The 20,195-nt window shown below is 65.1% G+C and overlaps 1 protein-coding gene across 11 annotated transcripts in view; it reads right to left on the bottom strand.

Moving 5' to 3' along the window:
• Positions 1-3,778: 3,778 nt before the first annotated feature.
• ADGRB1 (adhesion G protein-coupled receptor B1) overlaps positions 3,779-20,195 on the bottom strand; it is a 45,157-nt gene continuing 28,740 nt past the window's right edge. For 5 of the 11 annotated variants that reach the window (XM_055124264.1, XM_055124263.1, XM_055124266.1 and 2 more), the window contains 14 exons: positions 17,416-17,557; positions 14,926-15,029; positions 13,483-13,585; positions 13,072-13,222; positions 12,827-12,896; positions 12,435-12,501; positions 11,679-11,764; positions 7,869-8,040; positions 7,214-7,309; positions 7,075-7,129; positions 5,386-6,050; positions 4,904-4,939; positions 4,692-4,799; positions 3,779-4,526 (listed from right to left, as the gene is read on the bottom strand). In XM_055124264.1, coding sequence (XP_054980239.1) covers positions 4,326-4,526; positions 4,692-4,799; positions 4,904-4,939; positions 5,386-6,050; positions 7,075-7,129; positions 7,214-7,309; positions 7,869-8,040; positions 11,679-11,764; positions 12,435-12,501; positions 12,827-12,896; positions 13,072-13,222; positions 13,483-13,585; positions 14,926-15,029; positions 17,416-17,557 — 2,056 coding nt within the window. In that variant the 3' untranslated portion in view covers positions 3,779-4,325. Of the gene's footprint in view, positions 4,527-4,691; positions 4,800-4,903; positions 4,940-5,385; positions 6,051-7,074; positions 7,130-7,213; positions 7,310-7,868; positions 8,041-11,678; positions 11,765-12,434; positions 12,502-12,826; positions 12,897-13,071; positions 13,223-13,482; positions 13,586-14,925; positions 15,030-17,415; positions 17,558-17,656; positions 17,801-20,195 lie in introns of those variants that run through there. The other 6 variants (XM_055124269.1, XM_055124267.1, XM_055124272.1 and 3 more) reach the window with 5 other exon arrangements.

Here is a 20,195-nt window from a genome sequence, read left to right as displayed (position 1 = left end):
TTTCCGTGTGGGAGAGTGACTGGCACCGCCGGCAGCTATTCAGAGGCGCCCTCCTTCCTGGTTATTTTTAGGGCCTGAAAAACACTTGGGGAGCCCACGGCGCCCTGTGCTGACGTGGCTGCCGAGTCATAGCCTGTTCCCCAGCCCCCGCCCCCCAGAGCACCAGACCTGCCCACAGCCTCAGGGGCCCAGGCCATGCAGGGGTCCACCCTGGTCTGCCAATTGTGTCCACTTTGGGGTCCCTTTGAGGGCTGTGACCACATCCTATGAAGCAGGGGGGCCCTAGGAGGATCCAGGCTGGGGTACGGGGTGGGGTCCTACAGAAGCCAAGAGCACACCCAGCTCCCATGGGGCTGCCAGATAGGGCGCAGAGGACAGGCAATTCTGGGCCAGAAGGCCTTTGGGACCCCTGCCTCCCACGCACTGAGGGCCTCCTGAGATGAGGGGGTAGGCCTTGGTGCCTAGGCCCATGTGGGGGCTGTCACGCCCCCAATGTATGTCAGAAAGGGTTGCCTGGGCCCACCAGTGCATCCTGGGGGGTCACACTGACCTGGCCTTTGTGAGCCAACAGGGATCACCTGGCTAATGGAAGGTTCTGGAATAAGTCTGGAGCAGGAAGCATTTCTGTCTGATGACAAGATCCCTTGCGGATCTGGGCCTGGGGGGCTGGTGGGAGCTAGAAGTTGTTCACCCTCCTGAATGCAGCAGAGGTACCTGCAGAAGAGCTTGGGAGAGCAGAGGGCAGAGGGCAGGGGTACCAGAGCCAGGGCTCAGGGCTTCCTACACCAGGCAAGGGGTCTTCTGGGGGCATTTGCTGTGGCCTGGGACCAGGCTCCTGGGGTACAAGGAGTGGCCGAGTGGCTAAGTGGGCACTGATGAGCTCCTGCCGTCTGTCCAGCTTGGACTCCACTTACAGTGCTCTGGCAGCATTTGTGCTGTCTCCAGTGCTGCCAGCCAGCCAACTCCTGCCCCTCTACCCCTCCACTCTGCTCTCCTGGGGTGTGTGGGGGAAGAAGTGCGATGTGGTGAATGCCTCTGCTCAATCTAAAATGCTTCATCACTGGGGTCTGAGAGATAGTCCTGGGGTTTGGGTGCTTGCCTTGTACACAGCCGACCCTTGTCCTCCCCTCCCACCACCACGCAAACCCACTGTGATGTAGTGTCCCAAGCACTGCCAGGAGTCACTCCTGAGCACAGGAAGAGCCTTGACAAGTGTGGCCAGACTCTTCGGCCACCTTCCAGAAGCTGTCTCTGGTAATACTGGTCATATGGCTGCCATCTTGGGCATTAGCTCACACCATCACCACCATTGCTATCATTATTGCCAACACTGTCGCCATCAACACCATCACCATCATTACCTCCAACATCACAAAACCATCACCACCATCATCATCATCACCTCCATCATTATCATCACCACCAGTCACCACCGTCATCATCATCATAATCGTCACCACCATGACCACCGTCATCATCATCACCACCACCACCATCACCACCATCATCACCATCACCACCACCGTCACTACCACCACTGCCAGCACCACCATCACCACCACCAACACATCACCATTATCACCAACACCAACAGCACCACCAGCACCATGAGCACCAATACCATCGCCACAGGTTCTCTAGCTGTACTCCAATCACAAGCTTTGCCTGCCCAGTAACCGCCCATCATGGTGACCACTGCCATTTTCAGCCCCACGGCGCATAGACGTGCCGGAGAGATGGTCTCAGTTTCACTGGTCAGTCACAGGTCCCCAGAAAAGGGTGACACTTGTACAAAGGCCAAGACTGTCTGGGCCCAGAGCAGCAGTGCAGTGGGAGGGTCCTTGCCTTTCCTCTCCGGCATCCCATGTGATCCTTGGGTGCAGGGCTGGGAGTAACCCCTGAGTACCGCCAGGTATGGCCCCCAAACCAACCCACCAAGACAGCTCGGGGAGCACTGTGGAGTCAGCCTAGGAGCCCTGTGTTCTCAATGCTGGCCTTGCCTCCCATGCCTCAGTTTCCTCTCCCATGAGAAGATCCGGGACCTCTGCCCAGTGTTGAGTGGAGTGTGCGGGCAGGGGGCAAGCGGAGGGTCCAGTGTCACTTCACCACAGAGGCCACGTGGCTGATCCAGAGCCCAAGCGCTCTGGGGATCTTGAGGGAACATTCCAGAAGGCGGCCAGCACTGAGAGAAGGAGGGAGACGCCATCTGCTGAGTCGCCTCCTGGCAGAGTGGAACTGAGAACAGGGGGACATGGGCAGCCAGACCACACAGTGTGACCTCTGCCAGAGACACAGCAGGGCAGACAGGGACACTGACCGGATCACTCTGATTCTGCCACTGTGACTCCATCACACTGTGACTGCTTCTCTCTAGCCCGTCACACCCTGGACCCATCCATCATTCTCTGACCCTGTAACACACTGACCCATCACACGCTGACCCTGCCACACGGATCCTGTGACACCCTGACCCTGTCACTTTGACCCCGTCACTCTCTGACCCCACTACACTCTGATCGTGTAACACCCTGACCTGTCACACCCTGACCCATCACACCCTGAGCTGTCACACTCTGCCTTGTTCTCTCACCTTCCGTGCATCTTATGCTCTCTGAACTTGTCATCTCTGACAAGGCTTCACTCTGACCTCCCCTGTTTTCTCAGATGTGCTGGGAGTAGCTTGAGTGGCTGCCTCAGTGGGTCTGTGTGTGGTGCCTGGGGCTGAGCAGGCAGGGGTGCAGTGAGCCGGATCCCTGCATGGAAGCACTGGGGAGAGGGATGCCTGGATATGCACTGGCCAGGGGCTATGTGTGGGGCGGGAGCAGCCCAGCAGTGGGTAGTAGCCTCCTCCCTGTCCCCATGGCCCATCCCTCTGCATCCCCATCTTACATGGCCCCATCCCTCTGCAGCCTTGTCCCCTGTCCTGTCCCTCCCAGCCCCCAGTGCCCTTTGTCCCCCATGGGCCCCAACCCCAGCCTTGTGTGAACCTGAGCTTGGCCATGGGGTTCTGCCCCTGAGGTACTCTGGGATGCACATGCCTTGCCCTGTGTCGTAGGCATCTGCTGTCCCTCACCTGCCACACACTGCCCCTGGGTACATACTCAAGAGTCACTGTAGGGGCACACCTACTCCTGGACCCACCTGGGCACCGAGTTTCTTTTCCTCACTCTGGACTGCTGCCTGGACATGGGCCCGTCTGTCCTCACAGCCTCTTGGGCGCCTTTGGACAGGGCAGCCCCTGTAGTCTGCAGCACCTGGAGGTCCCAGAGAGCCCCCACCCTGCAGGGGCACTGAGCAGCTGTGGGGTGGCACCCTCTTTGCAGTGACAAGTGACAGCTGGGACCTCAGGGTGCAGGGACCCCCAGATACCTACTGCACCCCCTCTCCCCTGTCTATGGCCTCTGAGGGCCCAGGGGTCTGCCCAGCTGACAGCAGCGGGGAATGCGTGTGTGGGGGCTGAGGCTGCCCCCTAGTGGACATATAGAGATAGTACAGGGCACTGCTGCTCTGGACAGGCCTGGACCAGGAGCCCGCCACTCCCCTCACTCCAGCCCTGTGCGCCAGGCCATCCAACCCTGGGGGCAGGACCACACAAAGACAGGCCTGTGGGAACTGAGTGTGGGGGGCACGAGAAGCCAGGGGCTGCCTTTGTGCGGCATGCCGGGACACATGGACGTTTAGGGCGTATACCAGCCAAGGCGGAGCTGGGGGGTGCCAAGGTGCTGGTCGCTGCCTGGGGGGCAGGGCGTGGGGTCACCAGTGAGGCACACAGACAACGTAGGTTTTTCATTCTTTTTATTGAAGAAAAGAAAAGGAGAGAAAAAATAGATTCCCCAGCCCTGCTTCTTGCGGAGTGGGCTTCTGGCCCTGCCCCAGGGCTGGGTAGGGGGAGGGCTGTGCTCTCCTGGGTCTGGGGGGCCCAGGGCCCTGGAAGTGTGGGGCTGCTGCTTCCCGAAGGTGGGGTGTCTAAAAACGGCGCCAGGCCGCGAAGCCCGGCGGGCAGGTCCTCAGCCAGGGGTCGGGGGGGCAGGCCACAACGGCCGGCCACAGCCCACGGACCCTGGCGTGGAGCTGGGCCCCAGGAGGGCAGAGTCTGAGGCCAGCGCGCGTGCGCGGCCTCCGGAGCCCGATGCCCGCGGGGCGGCCGCTCCTGTCCCCTGTGGCTCTGGTCCCGGCACTGCCGGCCTCTGCCCGGCCGCCTCTGCCCAGCGCCCTGAGGCCGGGCGCGGGCCTGGCCCGCCGTCCTGCAGTGTCTGCGCCTGGCCCGCGGCAGGCGCGGGCGGAGCGTCCGTTCCAGTGGTCGGTACGTGGCCGCCGCTGCCTGCTCAGACCTCGGTCTGAAGGTCGATGATGTCCTGGCCCACCAGCGGGATGGTGGCGCCCGACTTCTCCCATTCCACGCCGCCGCGCAGCTCCAGCGGCGCCGGCGCCAGCGGCTCCAGCTCCTTGCGGGCCCAGGCGGGCGTCCCGTGCGCCTTGCGCAGGCTCTCCCAGGGCCGCTTGTGGGGCGTCTGCTGCCGCTCCAGCTGCTCCCGCGCGGAGAGGCCGGTCACCGCGGGCCCCTCTGCCAGGGGCCGGTCCAGGCTGCAGCCGCCGGCCCACCCAGGGCGCCACCCGCCCGCCCTGCACGCCAGGCCCCGCCCCGCCGCTCCCCGCTCCCGCCCCGCCGCTCCCCGGCCCCGCCCCCAGACCTTGCTGTCCGCGCCCAGTGCCTCCTTGTCCTTCTCCGCGTGCTGCTGCAACTTCCGGTTCAGGTCCTGGAACATGTCTTGGTGCCGCTTTCGCGTGTGCATGATTTTCTGCAGGGGCAGAGGCATGGCCGGGTGGGGGCGCTCGGGGAGGGTGCTGCCCAGCCCTCACCCACCTGCGGTATTCCCAGGTGTTGGCAGGACGCGGGACCCACCTCAAAGTCCAGCTCAGCGTACCGCGACTTCCGCCGCTGCGGGAAGAAGAGGTCATGTGCGCGGGGAACAGGGCCCCGGGCGCCCACCTCTGTCCTGCACCCGCCCGGACCAGGACTGTCCCCGCGCCCAGAGTAGGGTTTGGCCTGGGACTCCCAAACCCAAGGAGTCGGGCTGTCCCAGTTTCCAGGCTCAACCCTAGGCCCTGGGGGCAGTGGGTAGCGGTCCAGGGGCTGCCCCCACAGCAGAGGCTGCACTGGTGCCCAGACAGGCGCAGGTCAGCTGCTGGGGCCAGGGTGCAGGCCTCAACCTTCTGCTAAGGTGGCACCACTGCTAGGGACCAGCGCCCGGCAAGGCCAGTCTAAGTCGGCCCCGCCCCAGCCCTTCCCAAGGCCCGCCCCCACCTCCTGCGAGGCCCCCCCGCCCCTCCCCTTCCAGCCCCTCCCCGCGGCCCGCCCCCCTCCCGCGAGGCCGCGCCCCTCACCTCCAGGGAGCCCACGGAGAGTGTGGCCATGTTCTCGCCCTTGCTGGCGGCGCCCGCGCTGGAGCCCGGGTGCGGCGTGGGCTCTCCCAGGCTGGGGGGCGCGGGCTCCAGGGCGGGCGGCGGGGGCAGAGGCGGCTGTGGCGGGGGCGGCGGCGGGGGCGGGGGCGGCGGGGGCTGGGCGGGGGGCTCGCGGGCTGGGGGGCTGCGCGCGGGGCCGGTGTCGGGCGCCATGTCCAGGTGGATGAGGCGCGTGTGCGGCATCTGGTCCAGGTTGATGCTGTACTTGGTCTCTTCCTTGGGCTTGGGCCGCAGCGTGGCGGTGGCCGTGGGCAGGACCACATAGCTCGTGTCCAGGGCCTTCTCCTGGGCGCGGCTCAGCTCCGAGTCCAGCTTCTTGAAGATGTCCCCGTCGCCGACAAAGGAGGACTTGGGCGCGCGGTCTCGCTTGAGGGTGAGTGAGTGGTTGGGGAAGTCGGGCAGGGGCGCGCCGCCACGGCGTGGGGACCCGTGCGCGTGCAGCTTGGACACGTTGGCCGGAAGGCTGTTGAAGTTGGGGGGAGGCGCCTTGGGGGGCGCCTTGAGCTTTTCCTCCTCGGGCAGCGAGGGCCGCTTCAGCGTGCCTGTGATGGTGGCTGTGCGGCAGGCCGCGATGTCCTTGTTGAGCACTGGGGGACAGGGGCGGGGGTCAGGCGCTGGCTGGGTGAGCTGACCCCACCGGGGAGAGCTGGACAGAGGGCCAGGCTGACACCCAGCTGTGACCATGGGGGACTGTCCCTGGGCCCAGCACCGCTTTTTCTCTTTGGCTGCTTGACCTCTGACCTGGGTCCCAGTGTGGTCTGTGCAGCCCCTCCTGCCCAGTAAGGGGGGGGGCAGTGTCCTCATTGCCGGGCCTGCCCCTGCCCCTCTGTCCTCCTTACTGCCCCTCCCCTCAGCCCTGCCCTCGCCCACATGGCTTCCTGTCCTGGAGGGGTCCTGCCTCAGTCCAGCCTCCCGTGTGCCCCGCCTGCCCAGCAGTCCTGCCCCTCCCTATCACCCTCTACCCTCAGAGCAGAGGACAGACTGGAAGATGGTATCTGGAGCCTAACAGGGCTGGCACTATGCCCCAAAGACTTGGGGCCACCTGTCAGGGAGGTTGGCTTATAGCACATGGGACGAGAGGGTGCAGGAGAGGCATTCTGCCCAGTTCCTGTGCAGCTCAGAGGCTGCCTTCTCCAGGAAGCCCTCCTGAGTTTGCTTGGCAATCTCTGCCCATCCAGGGCTCCGGCTAGAGGTGGTTTTCTACAGACCTTGAACTGACCAGAAGGAGCGTGGCCAGACAGACTGCCAGTGGCCCTGTGCAGTGAAGACACCTGGGAGTTCCTCCCTGGACTTGGCAATCCGACCCCCTTTTGCACCTGCTTCCAGGAAGGTCGATGCCAGCTGAGGGCTCTGGTGACGTGTCCCTGCCACCCCTGGGCCCCTGCCCCACCCCCACCCGGCCAGAAGGCCCGCCCCAGGGTTGGTATCACAATGGAGAAATGAAGGCAGGAAGGTGTGGTGGCGGCCGGCCAGGAGAGGAGCGCTGGCCAGGCCCGAGCAGAACAGCCAGCCCATGTGGAAGGCGGGGTGAGATGAGCACAGACAAACAGACAGATGCACGGAGTAGAGAAAGAAGCGGGTGGGCCCAGCTCGGCCCCCCGGCGCTCTCACCTGCCAGGCGCTCACCTGATCTGCAGGCCAGATCCACGTCCTTCTCGAAGTCGGTCTGGAAGGCAGAGGGGCGGGCTGAGGGACTGAGATTGTGGGGGGAGCCCAGGCCTGACCCTGACCCAGGGCGCTGGCTCCCTACCATGAGCTGGGCGTGGCCATTCTGGAAGGAGCCCCCCGAGTCACCATTGCCCTCCTCCTGCCGGTCCACCACGCGGCACTTGACGGCGTCCTGGACCTGCAGGAAGGGAAAGGACTGGTCAGCGGCAGGGGCCTCACAGAGGAGGCATCTTGGGAGAGCGGGAGAGGTCAGGGGAGGGTGGGCAAGGCTCCTGGCTCCTCTACTTGGGCCTGTGAGCTGACCAAGTACAGAGACAGAGGGATGCATGGTTGGTGTCATACAGCTAGCCAAGGCAAGCCTGGGCAACCAACAGCCTCAGGGCCCCGGGAATTTACCTGGAGACAGTTACTGCGCCGGTCCCCATCGCCCCTACCCCTTCCAGCCTTCATTTCTCCACTGTTATCCCAAGCCTCGGAGGTGGGGGCAGGGGACCCTGAGCAGAGCAGGTGGGGCAGCACATCTCACCCCACACAACCCCATACAGCCCTCCTAAGACCCAGGTGGACCCCGCGGGTGGGACTGGGCTACTATGGACTGACCATTGGGCCGGATCAGCACTGCCTCAGCTTGCAGCCAGCACCCCAGCCGCCCCTGGTGCAGAGGACAGGGGCCCGAGTTGGCGTCCCCGCCCCATGCCCCGGAAGGTCCAGGGAGAAGCTGCCCTGCCCGCGCCCACCTCTCTCCGCAGGATACAGTGCACCATGACGATGACAAAGCCCTCCAGAGAGTCAAAGACGGCGAAGAGGATCTGGAAGAGGGCGGAGCGGCGGTCGGTGACGGCGAGCACAGCCGACATCCAGGTCAGCGCCAGCAGAGGCAGTACCACGCAGGAGCTCCAGAGCGAGGCCCTGCGGAGCTGAGCGTCAGCGCGAGGGCCCTGGACCCACCTCCCGCCGAAGCCCCGCCTCGGACACGCCTCCCGCCGAAGCCGCGCCCCGGACATGCCCTCCCAGTGAAGCCCCGCCCCGGACACGCCTCCCGCCGAAGCCCCGCCCCGGCCTCAGCCTGCCTCCAAGTCTTGGCCCCTGGCGTGTTCCTGGGAGTCCTGGTGACCTAGTTCCCTCCCACCCCCTCCACCCTCTCTGCCCAGCCAGCAGCTGCCTCTCCCCGGCAGAGTTCAGCAGCCCCTGCCCCACCCGGGAGTCCTTGGGAATCTGGCAGCCCCCAGGGTGGGAGTGGCTCCCCAGAAAGCCCATTCCTGGCTGTCCCTGGCCACAGGAGATGGGAGCGTGCAGGCATGGGAGACCTTTGCAGGGTCCCCTCCCTAGCCCTCAGCACCCCAGGTGGCCACCCACAGGGCTGGGCCTCGGCCAGGCCTCGAGCTCTGGAGAGAGGGAGAGAGACAGGAGGAAGAGGAGGGGGCCTTCCTCTGTGGAGGAGGAACAGACAGCAGGCAGAGACAGACAGGGACAGACAGTACTTCCTGCGCTCGCAGTGCCCCGAGAAGGGCTTCCTCTGTTGCACACAGCCCCTGCCTCCAGGGAGTCCTCCTGGAGTATGAGTGGGTAGACATGACGCTCTGCAGCCCAGGCCCCTCTATGGTGGCACCATAGTGGCCATGAGCCATCATGCTGCCTGTGAGTGGAGTCTGCCAACTCTGTATGGGGACAGAGCATGCCTGAGTGCAGGAGGGCCTGGGACTAGTTCACAGGGACCCCCTGGGGTGCTCCCTGCCATGGACGAAGAGTGTGGGCCGGGAGCAGCACAGGTCACAGGAAGGGGCTGGCACAGCACTGGGAGCAGCAGGGTGGGGCAGCAGAGCCCGGCAGGACATGGACCTCCATCAGGCACAACTGCTCCTATGGCCTGGGCCCTTCTGCCAGGGTGCCATGCACAGAACAAACTAGCCTGGGGGTGCATGGACCCCCACAGCCAACCTCTCAGCCCCAGTGGCCGCTCAGGGCCAGATGTGGGCAGGACCTCTCCTCACTCACAGCAGATCCTGTGGCCAGCTGGGAGGGGTGCTAGTATGGGCTGGAGGGGGCAGACCCGCACCACCAGCCTCAGGCATGCATGGCGCCTGCAGCCATTCTGACTCCTCCCTGGCACATGTTTCCACACCAGGAGAGTTCTCCAACACCTAGCTGGGACCCTAAGGGGACAGCAAGGGTCTGCCCACTCAGCCACCACATGCCACTCACACAAGCACTCCACACTGACATGCACACACATGCACACTCACAGAAAGTATGCACACAGACATGGGTAATCCTCCACACTGACATGCGCACACATATGCACGTCACTACCATGTACATGGCCAGTCTCTCCATGCCGACATATGCATACACACACAGCCAACACACACAGACATGGACAACCATTTCTAGCTGACACACGCAGACAGGTACACATGCACACTAATACATAGGCCCAAAGGCACACACACAAAACATACACACACAAAGGCGCACCCATGTGGACCCATGGGCACCCATATGTAACCTTGCATGCCCAGGTGTACCTATGTACACATCCACATATGCCCATGCACACTCAATACTCATATACACTTATGGACAGCCATGTGTATCCATGTACATCCCTGCGTACTCACGGATATCTCTGGGCATTCATACACACCCATGTACAGCCACATATGCCCATGCAAGCCCACGTGAACACACCACGCTGCCTTGTACGCCTGGGACGCCCACACTCAGCACACGGTAGAGCAAACCCTGACTCCATCTGCCACGCCTGCCAGGCTCCCCGTGGCCCTCCTGAAGGGCACCCACCTGTCCTCTGTCCGGGCCCGGGGGGTGAGACAAGGGAGTGGGGCAGAGCAGGGGCACCTGGCAGCCCAGAGTGGACTACGGACGTGCCCACAGTGACCGGAGCGGCGGACAGCGGCAGCTCGAGGGGTGGGGGGCACTAACATGGCATCGCAGGCGGCGTCGGAGGCAGCGTCGGCCTCAGAGAGCTGCTCATGTGGCACAGTTAGGGGCACACCCGAGGCGGGCTGGGGGCACTGACTGCAGGCGACATTAAAAGGCTGAAACAAAAGCACACACAGTCCCCCAGGGACCCAGGGAGTGGGGTCGGGAGTGGGGGCGGGGGCTCTGGGGTGCAGCCGAGGGTTAGAGGGTTCTGGGGTGTGAGGGGAGGGCGAGGACATGGGAGTTTGGGATACAGATGGGGTGGGCAGGGGTTGGGAGTCTGGGGTGCAGATGGGCGGAGTGGGTGAGGACCTGGGAGTTTGGGGTGGAGACAAGTAAGTTCTGGAGCACAGGCAGGGGTGGGGGCCCTACGGTCCATGTGGGGGCAGGCAGGGGCCAGGAGGTATGGGTGCAGAGGGCACAGTGGGATTTCAGAGGAGGGTGGATGGGGCTGGGCCTGCAGACAAGGTCCCAGGAGGTGTGGGGTCCCCGGGGTGCATGCTCTGCACTGTGGGGAGCCGCCCCTCTGGCCACAGGGCACCATGACACTGTGTCTGCCCTGTGCCTGGCCGAGCACCAGCCTGTGTGGGGCACAGGTGAGTGTGGGTCTGTGTATTTGTGTGTGGGTCCATGTGTGGATCTGTGTGTCTGTGTGTGGGGCCCGTGTGTAGGTCCATGTGTGTGGGGTGTGTGGGTCTGTGTGTGGGGCATGTGTGTGTGGGTGTGTGGGTCTGTGTGTACGTGTGTGGGTCCATATGTGGATCTGTGTGTGGGGTGTGTGAGTATGTGTGTGAGGTGTGTGGGTGTGTGGGTCCATGTATGGGTCCATGTGTGGGTGTGTGGGGCCTATGTGGGGCCGGTATGTGGGTCTGTGTGTGGTTGTGTGGGTCTGTGTTTGGGTGTGTAGGTCCATGTGTGGGTCTGTGTATGGGTCAGTGTGTGGGTGTGTGCATCCTTGTGTGGGTCTACGTGTGGGGCCTGTGAGTCCATGTGTGGGGTATGTGGTTCCGTGTGAGGGTGTGTAGGTCCGTGTATGAGTGTGTGGGTCCATGTGTGGGGTTTGTGGGTCTGTATGTGGGTTCTGTGTGGGTCCATGTGTAGGGCTCGTGTGTGGTTCTGTGTATGGGTGTGGGTCCCTGTGTGGGTCTGTATGTCCGTGTGTGGGTCTGGGTGTGGGTCTGTTTGTTGGTCCGTGTGTGGGTGTGTGGGTCTGTGTGTGGATCCGTGTGGGGTAGGCATGTGGGGCCCCAGCTCTGGCCCGTCTGGGAGGTGGCAGGATGCAGCCAGTGGGGCCCTAAGGCATTCAGGCCACTGGAAGGGGCAGGGCCTTGGGCAGGGTTCCTGCATGGAGGGCAGGATGGATCCAGGCCTGGGGCTGATCTGATGACCTGAGTGCCCGGCCAGGACGGGTCAGCAGGGAGAGGCGAGGGTCGAAGCACAGAGACAAGCAGACTGGCACAGAGGGGTGGGGAGACGCCCACAGACATAGCTGGGCGGGGGCTCCGAGCTCAGCGGACCCTGGGATCTCCCTTGTGCCCTGCCCCTCTGACCCCAGGGCTCTGACGATGAGGCTGACAGGCCGGGCCCCGTGGCATGCAGTGCCGTACCCCGCCCGTTCCTTGAGCTTCTTGTCAGGGATGCCGTCCTTGGACACCAGCTTGTTGAACACCAGGATGCCCACGACCATGTTGACCTGTTGGGGGAGGGGCGGGTCACCCCAGGATTTGGGCACTGAGAGGGCAGAGGGCCCAGAGAGACGCCGATGCACCCAGCCTGGCCCCACAGCCCACAACACAGAGGCTCATCCTTCTCTGGGTCACCTCCCTGGCCCCTCTCTGCCAGCTGCCAGGGGGACGTGGGGGAACCAGGCCAGCCCTCCCGAGACCTCCTGGCCCCGCCTGATGGCCCCGAGGCCCTGCTCCAGATGGGGACTCCCCCAGCCATGCTCCTGGGCCCTGGGACTGGGGATGAGGAGCATCGGGACCGTGTGGCCTTTTGGCAGCTCTGGGTGCTGCGGCCCACCTGCCTATACCCATGAATGGAAAGTTTCGGGCCCAGCAACTGAGCCTCGAGGAGGTGCCCCTCCCCAATGACCTGGTTTCCCAGCTGTGGGCAGGGTGGACAGAGGCCCCCAGGGCACCCGGGGTCAGCCCTGTGCCAAGGCTGTGGGGAGACTGGCCTGGCCGTCCCCCACCCCCTTGGGGCTCTGCCTGGGCAGCCAAACGGATATGGACACCGAAGGCTGAGCAGGCCGCATGGGTCAGGGCTCCGGGCTCCCCTTCAGCAGACAGAGCCAGCCTCCAGCTCGCGGCTCACGGCCCCCCGACACCACAGCTGCCCTGCAGGCCCCCAGGGGTCAGTACCAGCACAACGGCAGCCGCAGGTCCCACGAAGGCGTACAGCAGTCCCCCCTCCAGGGAGAGCCAGCAACTGCGGAGGGACCGGGTCAGCGGCCAGCCCGGGCGTCCAGACCCCCAGCGGGGTGAGCCCACTGCAGGCGATTCAGCACATGGGGCTCTGGGCCCCACTGTGCCCAGCCGCCGCTTCATCCCGCCCCCGTCAGAAGTTTCCCCCAGCCATGGCCCAGGCTTGGGCTTCTGCAGAGGAAGAACCCAGGAAGGGAAACCGAGGCATGGAGAAGCTGCCAGGCCACTCAGGGAGGCGCTGGGAGAGAGGCCCTGGGCACGGGCTGGCAGCCCTGAGCTTCCGGCCGGGAGGCCGGGGCCGCCTCCAACCCCACCCTGCCCCGACTCACTAGTTCATGGTGCTGTACCCTTTGGCCTTGGTGAAGCCCACGGAAATGGCCACGACCAGCGCAGGGAGGCCTGAGGGAGAGAGAGGGGCTGGCTGTGTGCTCCTCTGCATCCGGGCTCAGAGGACACAGGTGTACGTGCAGCCCCTGGCCAGGGGCAGAGAGACAGACATGCCAGTGGAGGCCGGGGCCCGGGGTCGGGGAGGGGACACTCACCCAGGGCCCCCGGGGGGGGGACAGTTACTCACCCCAGCCCAGGCAGAGGAAGCGCTTGCGAATGAGGCGGTTCCGGAGGCGGCCAGTCACGGCCATGTAGGACTGCCAGGCCTCGGTGAGCACCCAGCAGAAGGACGACAGGAAGAAGAAGTGGAGGAAGGCGGCCACCAGCGTGCACACCACCTGGGGGCACACAGCCAGGTGGCACTGGCCTCCTGCCCTCCCGTGCCGAGGAGCCAGCCCCAGCACCCTGGGTGCCCCCTGCCCTGCAGACCCCTCCCTTGCACCAGCTGAGCTGTGGGCCCCCTGCCTGGCAGCTCTGACCCAGATTCCAAGCAGGTGCCGGGCCGAGGGCAGAGAGCACTTCTGGGCAGTGCCACAGGCATGCCTCAGCAAGAGGCCCCTCGGGCCCGGGCCGTGGGTACAGGGGCAGGAGCACCTACTTTGTTGCGGGTCTGGGTCTGCCCGATGAGGATGAGTGCGTTGGAGGAGATGATGGACAGGCAGAAGTTGAGCAGAATGACAGACCTTTCCGAGCGGATGTACCTGGGAGGGAGCAGGGCTCATGCTGGCACCCACTGAGGCATCTTCAATAAATGATCTGGGCACCCGGGGCACCGAGGTCAGAGTACCCCTACCCTGCAGTAACTGCTCATCACCAGCACCACCATCATCACCGACATCACCATCATCACCTCCACCACAATCACAACCACAACCAGCACCATCACCTCCACTAACATCACCATCACCATTACCTCCACCACCATCACCACCATCTCCACTCCCCGTACTACCATCACCACCATCACCACCGCCATCACCTCTACCACCACTACCATCACCATCACCACCACCATCAGCACCATTATCAGCACCATCATCACTGACATCACCATCTGCACCACCACCACTCCCATCACCACTCCCACCACCATTAGTATCACCACCATCAACACCTTCTTACCATCATCATCACCATTACCACTGCCAGACCCACTCCCATCAGCACCACCTCACCACCATCACCACCATCACCCCAGTACCATTATCATCAAAACCACCACCATCACTACCAGCACCATCACTGCTACCTTCAGCACCAACACCCTCACCACCACAGCATCGCCATGATGCTTCCACCACACACCAACCGCCATTCTGACTGCCTGTTGACGCAGCCCCCCGGCCCCCCCAGCTGACCCTGAGCTCTGAGGGGGCTGCTCCTAGGGCGCGGTGGCATGGCCATGACCCAGCTGTGTGGTCTGGGCTATGGAGTCTGCCCACTGAGTGTGGGGGGTGGACACGGCAGGGTCAGGCAGCCGTGCTTCTGCTACAGTACTGTCCACAGGCAGATACAGAGGGAGCAGCGGAGACAGAGAAGGAGGTAGTGTTTTTGGGCTTCCCTCGTCCCTGCCCCACAGGGACCTCCAGGCCACAACAGAGCACCCCTCGCTTGCATGTGGAGGTGGCCGGGGGACTGAGCACAGACCTTCCAGTGGCAGTGTCGGCTGCACGGGCCCCCCAGCCTCAGGTTGCCTGTGGGGCCACACTGGGAGTGCTGGCAGAGTCAGGGTGCTCAAGGGGCCGCACTGGGCACGGAGGACAGAGAGCCTGCAGGATCGGGGCACTGGTGGGCACCCCTGCCCCTCACCCAGGAAACAAGCAGGGTCATGTCCTGGCCCTAAGCCCCATGTGCAGAGGGCATGGTCAGCTGCAGCCTCTGCCCCTCAGGCCCAGGGGGGCAGGGAGGTTTGTCCATCTGTTACTCGGTTCAGGCTGACTATGGGCGGAAGGATGTGCAGGAGAGAGAGGAGGGCCCAGTGGGGCCCACAGAGGCCTGGAGCCAAGCCCCCCACCCCGCCCGTGGCTGCCCTCCCTCGCACCTCCACACGGACACGTAAATGATGATAAGCAGGAGGAGGGTCAGGGATGAGACGCCGCAGCCCACGATGAGCGTCACGGACGGCACGATCACCTTCTCCATGTTCTGTGGGGTGGGTGGGACAGTGAGAGCGCGCCCCTTCCCCAAGAAACCACCCCTGTCCTTCCCACACAGGGCCACAGGTCTGCGCCAAGCCTGGCCGCGGCCCTCATCCCGCCACATGTGCCAGCTGCCCCGCTTGCCACACCCGTAGGCTCTAGGGGCCATGGTCCCTTCAAGCGCCCCTTGAACCTCAACTGCACCCTGGCCCCTCACCCCCAGCCCTGTTGCCTCCAGGGTTTCTCAACTGGCAGCAGCAGTTCCCCCAAATACCCCATCTTGTCCAAGGCCCTCCTGGCTGCCCCCTGTGCCAACCTCCCGAGAAACTAGCTTTGGGGTTCCTGATGGCACCACACAGCCTCAGCCACAGCCACTGCCCCCACCCCACAGAGCCCAGAGCTGCCCCCACAACTGCATGATTGGGTCCTCGGAACCCCAACAATGTCCCCCAGGGCATACTGGCCACAGCAAGTGGATGGTGCAAACTTACCCAGGACCCGGAGATCCCAGAGGCAAGCACCAGCCCTGTCCCCCCACGCACACAACTCTGGGCTCGGAGAAGGGGGAAGGAGGTGTGAAGGAGGGTGAGTAAATGGGGTGAGGAGGGTGCATGGGGTTGGAGGAGGGTGAGAGGGGGAGGAGGGTGAATAAGTGTGGGGAGGAGAGTGGGATGGAAGACGGGCGTGGAGCATGACCAGTCAACCAGGACTAGGACACCTTCTCCAAGCAGACCCCCTGATCCACACCCACTGTGCTCTGTAGACAAGGCGGGCCAGGCACCCGACCCTGCAGGGCTGTCTGCAGAGCAGGACCCTGAGAGGCCTGAGTGCCCTCCCTGAGACTGACCCACAGTCACACGGAGGCCAGTGGGGCAGGGGCAAGGTGCTGGGCTGGCCTCTAGTCATGGTGGCCAAACGAGAGGTCAGGGCCCTGTGCCCCGTCAGCCTTGCAGGCTCTGGGCAGTGGGGAGCGGGGACACAAACAGGCAGGCCAGGGGGGTGAGGGATGGCGGGCCTGGGAATGTCCCAGGCAGGAGTCTGGGCCCTGGCCCTCATGTCCAGGCTGCCCCAGGGCCTTTGCATTTGTAGCCCTGGAGCCATGCTCCTCCCAGAGGCTCCCATCTCTGCCTGTCATGCAGACTCCACCACACCATCCCTGGAGCGGTTGGTCTGTGGCAGTCACTCTCCAGTCACAGCTGCCCGCAGCCTCCCCTGCCCCATCCACCCACCCTAGGTCAGAGACCCATCATCCTGTCCTATCACCCTGACCCCATCATCCTCTGACTACGTCACTCCCTGACCCTGTCACTCCCTGACCCTGTCACTCCCTAACCCTGTTACGCCCTGACCCCATTGCTTCCTGACCCATCACCCTCTGACCCTGTCAGTGACCTGTCCCCACAGTAACCCTGATCTGTCCCCCAGTCTGAGGAGAGGTCACCAGTGTGCCATACACTCCAGGCTGCAGCAGTGACCCCCTCCAGCCCCAGGCCCCTGCCAGGACTGAGCCTGGCCCTCCCCCCGGTCTCTTCAGATGCACGCTGGCCCTGGGAGACTTTCAAGGTCCCCACCCAGAGTTCCACACTGTCAACCCCGATGCCCACCCACGGCCTGGATACTTGCCCTGCTGGGTCCCCTGCATCCCCCAGGGCCATGGGACCCTTGCCCACTGAGCCCCAGCAGCTGCAGAGGGAAACTGAGGCGCAGGGGCGCCACAGGGAAGCACGGGCCTGGCCTTGGAGAGGAGAATGTGGGGCCTGTAGCCCCTGGCCACCGTCCACTACTCCTCTGCCTGCCCTGCTCTGCAGTTTGCCTCCCCAGCGTCCCCCCGCCCCCAGCCCTCTCCTGGAGAAAGTCCCTCCTGGGCCCCAGGTGGACAGAGAGTCCAGGACAAGGCCACTGGAGATGTGGTTCTTTGGGATGGGGTGAGGGGACTCTGGCTGGCCCCAGAGGACAAAGGGGGATGAGCACCATGCAGGCCTCGGCACGAGCAGGATGCTGAGGGCCTGCACCCACCTCCTGCCACCCCAGCCGGGCCAGGGGCGCAGGCCCCCTCCCTGCGGCGGTCACAGGGTGCAGTCCCCGGGCCGGCACGGGAGAGTCCCCAGCACCCCCGGGCGCCCAGCTCCCCCGCCAGGAGCTGGCCCCAGATGCAGTTGCTATGGAAACCCACAGCCCCCACAAGAACGCAGGGGAGAGAAGGAGGCCCGAAATGGCCCTTCCCGGGGGTGTGCGGCGCAGCGCGGCCCCTCCCCCGCTCCCGAGCCCGGCCGGGATCCCGGACCCCGGGCCCGCGCCCCCCGCGCCCCCCGCGCTCCCTCCCGCACGCCCCCGCCCGCACTCCCCGCCCCCCGTGCCCGCCCGCGCCCCCGCCCGCGTCCCGGGGGTCTCACCGCGTCGGCGCTGAGCTGGGCTAAGATGGCGAAGGTGGACAGCCGGTCACACAGGCAGCGCGTCCGGAGGGCGTCGAGGGGCACCGTGCGGCAGCCGCGCCACGACCAGGGCCCGAGCTGCGGGGGTGCGGGGGAGGAGGGTCTGGGGGCGGGGCGGGCGGGCGGACACAGGGGGGCGGCGTGAGCGGCGGCGGCCGCGAGCCCGCCCGGCCCGCCCGGCCCGGCCCGGCCCGGCCCGCACCTGCGCCCGCCGCGCGCCCGGCCCGCCGCCGGCCCCCGCCGCCCCGCGCCCCATGGCCGCGCCGCCGCCGGGCCGGAGCACGGGAGAGCGAGTCGCGGGAGCGCGGTCGCCGGAGCCCAGGTCCGGAGCTGGCCCCGCGCCCGCCGCGCGCCGCCGCGCCCCGCGCACCGCCCGGCACCCGCACTGGCACCGGGGGCGGCCCGGAGCGCGCGGGGTGGGGGGGGCGGGGGCACCGCGACCTTGGCGGGGGAGGGACCGCGGACCCGGCCCGGCCTCCTGCGGTCCCCGTCCAGCACCTCCCTTTGGATCCCCGCAACAACCAAGCCCTCCCCTCCACCCCCAACCGGGCGCAGGGGACCGAGGTGCCACCGCACCCACCAGGACCTGGCCCGCAGACGGTCTGAGACACAAAGCAAACGCTGGTGGGCAGATGGGTGGGGGTGCCAGCCTCCGGGCCGCTAGACACGCACAGCAGGCCCCCAGAAGGGCTCAGGCTGCCGACAGAAGGATGGAGCCACCAGGGGCACCCCAGGGACCCCTCACCCCAAGGCGATTGAGCTGGCCCTGCTGGTGTCTCCCTGAGGCTGCCCCTTCCTGGTGCTCACCAGGAAAAGCCCCCATCCCTCAGTTCTTGAGACGCAGGGTGCTGGGGACCCCACCCCTGAACAAGCCTATGCTCCCGGCCCTCAGCCAGGGAGTGGGAGCCTCTTGATTTGGAGGAGACACTGCACCATGTCTCTGCTGAACTTGCCGTCCCAGGTGAAGGTCTCTGGGTGGGACCCCTAGACCTCCTTTCTCACCCTGGAGGCGAGGCCATGCTGAGGAGTATTCAGGAGGATGCACTGCGGCCACCCCGCGGCTGCTGTCCTCTGCCCATGTGGGCACGGGCACCCAAAGCTCACCCATTGTCGGGACCCACTAGCACCAAGGGGGTCCCCAGGTCTCTCGAGCCACAGGAACCATGGAGTGCCCAGGCCACCAGCCAGTACACACCTGCTGCAGCCCAGCCTGGCGGTCCCCAAAGGCCAGCAGAGTCCTTGAGGGAGGTGGACCCCAGAGCTCAGAGCGGAAATGAAGTGGGTCAAGGAGGCAGCAGGGTGCCCGGGCCAGCCAGGCCTTGGCACCGGGCAGAGCTGGCCCGGCCTGCCAGAGCCTGGCCAGCGCCTGTGCCTTCACCCCAGAACCTCAAAGGATGGGTCAGGACAGGTCACAGGCCACCAGAGCCAGTGTGTCCGTCCTGATTCCAGCCATGTGTGCCAGACTCCGGCCAGCAGGGCACTCTGCAGGGGTGCCCATGCTTCTGAGGTCCAGCCATGTCCACCTTATTGAGCAAGCATCTGATTTTTGTTTCTTATTTTTCTGGGGAGGGTCACTACCTAGGAATGGTCAGAGGTTACTCCTGGCTCTGCACTCAGGAATTACTCCTGGGGGTGCTCGGAGGACCATAAGGCATGTTGGGGATGGAACCCGGGTCGGCCACAAGCAAGGCCAGTGCCCTGCCCACTGTGTTGAACCAGCAATCTGAGAAACAGCTCTGCATACCGGGGCCCCACATCTAGGCTCAGGGGCTGGTCAGGCCAGCAGCTGGCGGGTCCAACATGGCTGATGGTCTGCAGGGCACCAGGACATCAGCTGGCAGCCTCCTCCCTGGAGGTGGGGCCCAGGTTGGCCTGCTCCATCCCTGGACCCTCTGTTTCTGCTCCCGACACTCCTCGGCCCCCTCACCCTGGACCTATAGCCAGCTCAGGGGAAAGTGACTGTTACCACTTCCCAGGAGATGGGACCCAGGCTGACCCACACGCTCCTGTGCCCGTCCCCCTGCTACACCTGACTCACCCGTCCCCCTGCCCGCACCTGACTCACCCGTTCCTCTGCCTGCCACGCAGCAGGCCACCCTCTTCCCACCAGTGGCCACGTCTCCTCCCACGCAGTGACCGCAGCCCATGCAGTGCCACTGACCCTGGCTGGGTTTTGGAACTGGCATTATCTGGGTCATGGAGCCCAGGCCCCCCACCCAGGCCCAAGGATCTGGGACAGCACTACCCGCCTTCTCCTGAGCTGGCCAGAGGCACAGGGCGAGGGGCCGTGGCGTGCCGGAGCAGGAGCAGAGGGTCGGGTTTGGTGCAGGCCTCCCAGACCAGGGCTCCAGGGAAGGCCAAGCTTGGCAGACCTGCCCATCCACACTGGCCACGAGCCCCACTGCCCGCCTAGGGCATAGCCCTGGGACTGGGAGGGGGCACAGCAGCAGGCAGAGGCTTGCAGGCCGGGGTCCCTTGGTGTGGACAGCTCCTGGGGGCTGTGGCCGGCAGTGCTAGGACTCGGTGCTCTTGGGCAGTGGCTGTGCCCTCCTGCTCTGGCCAGTCTGGGGTCCAGGCCCCCTCCCCAGCTGCCTGGAGCTAAGCTGGGGGGCTCAGGCCCACTGGTACTGCAGGGGGTTCACCCCGAGCCCTGCAGCCCACAAGCAGGTGCTATTATGGGACTGGCTCGGCGTCCTTGGGGCCAGTTGGCTGGTCATGTGGCACGGGGTGACTCAGCCCTG

This window comes from Sorex araneus, chromosome 2 (assembly GCF_027595985.1).
Source record: "Sorex araneus isolate mSorAra2 chromosome 2, mSorAra2.pri, whole genome shotgun sequence".
Lineage (NCBI taxonomy): Eukaryota > Metazoa > Chordata > Mammalia > Eulipotyphla > Soricidae > Sorex > Sorex araneus.
The sequence above is the reverse complement of the archived record's forward strand: the minus strand, read 5'-3'. Positions and strand labels throughout refer to the sequence as shown.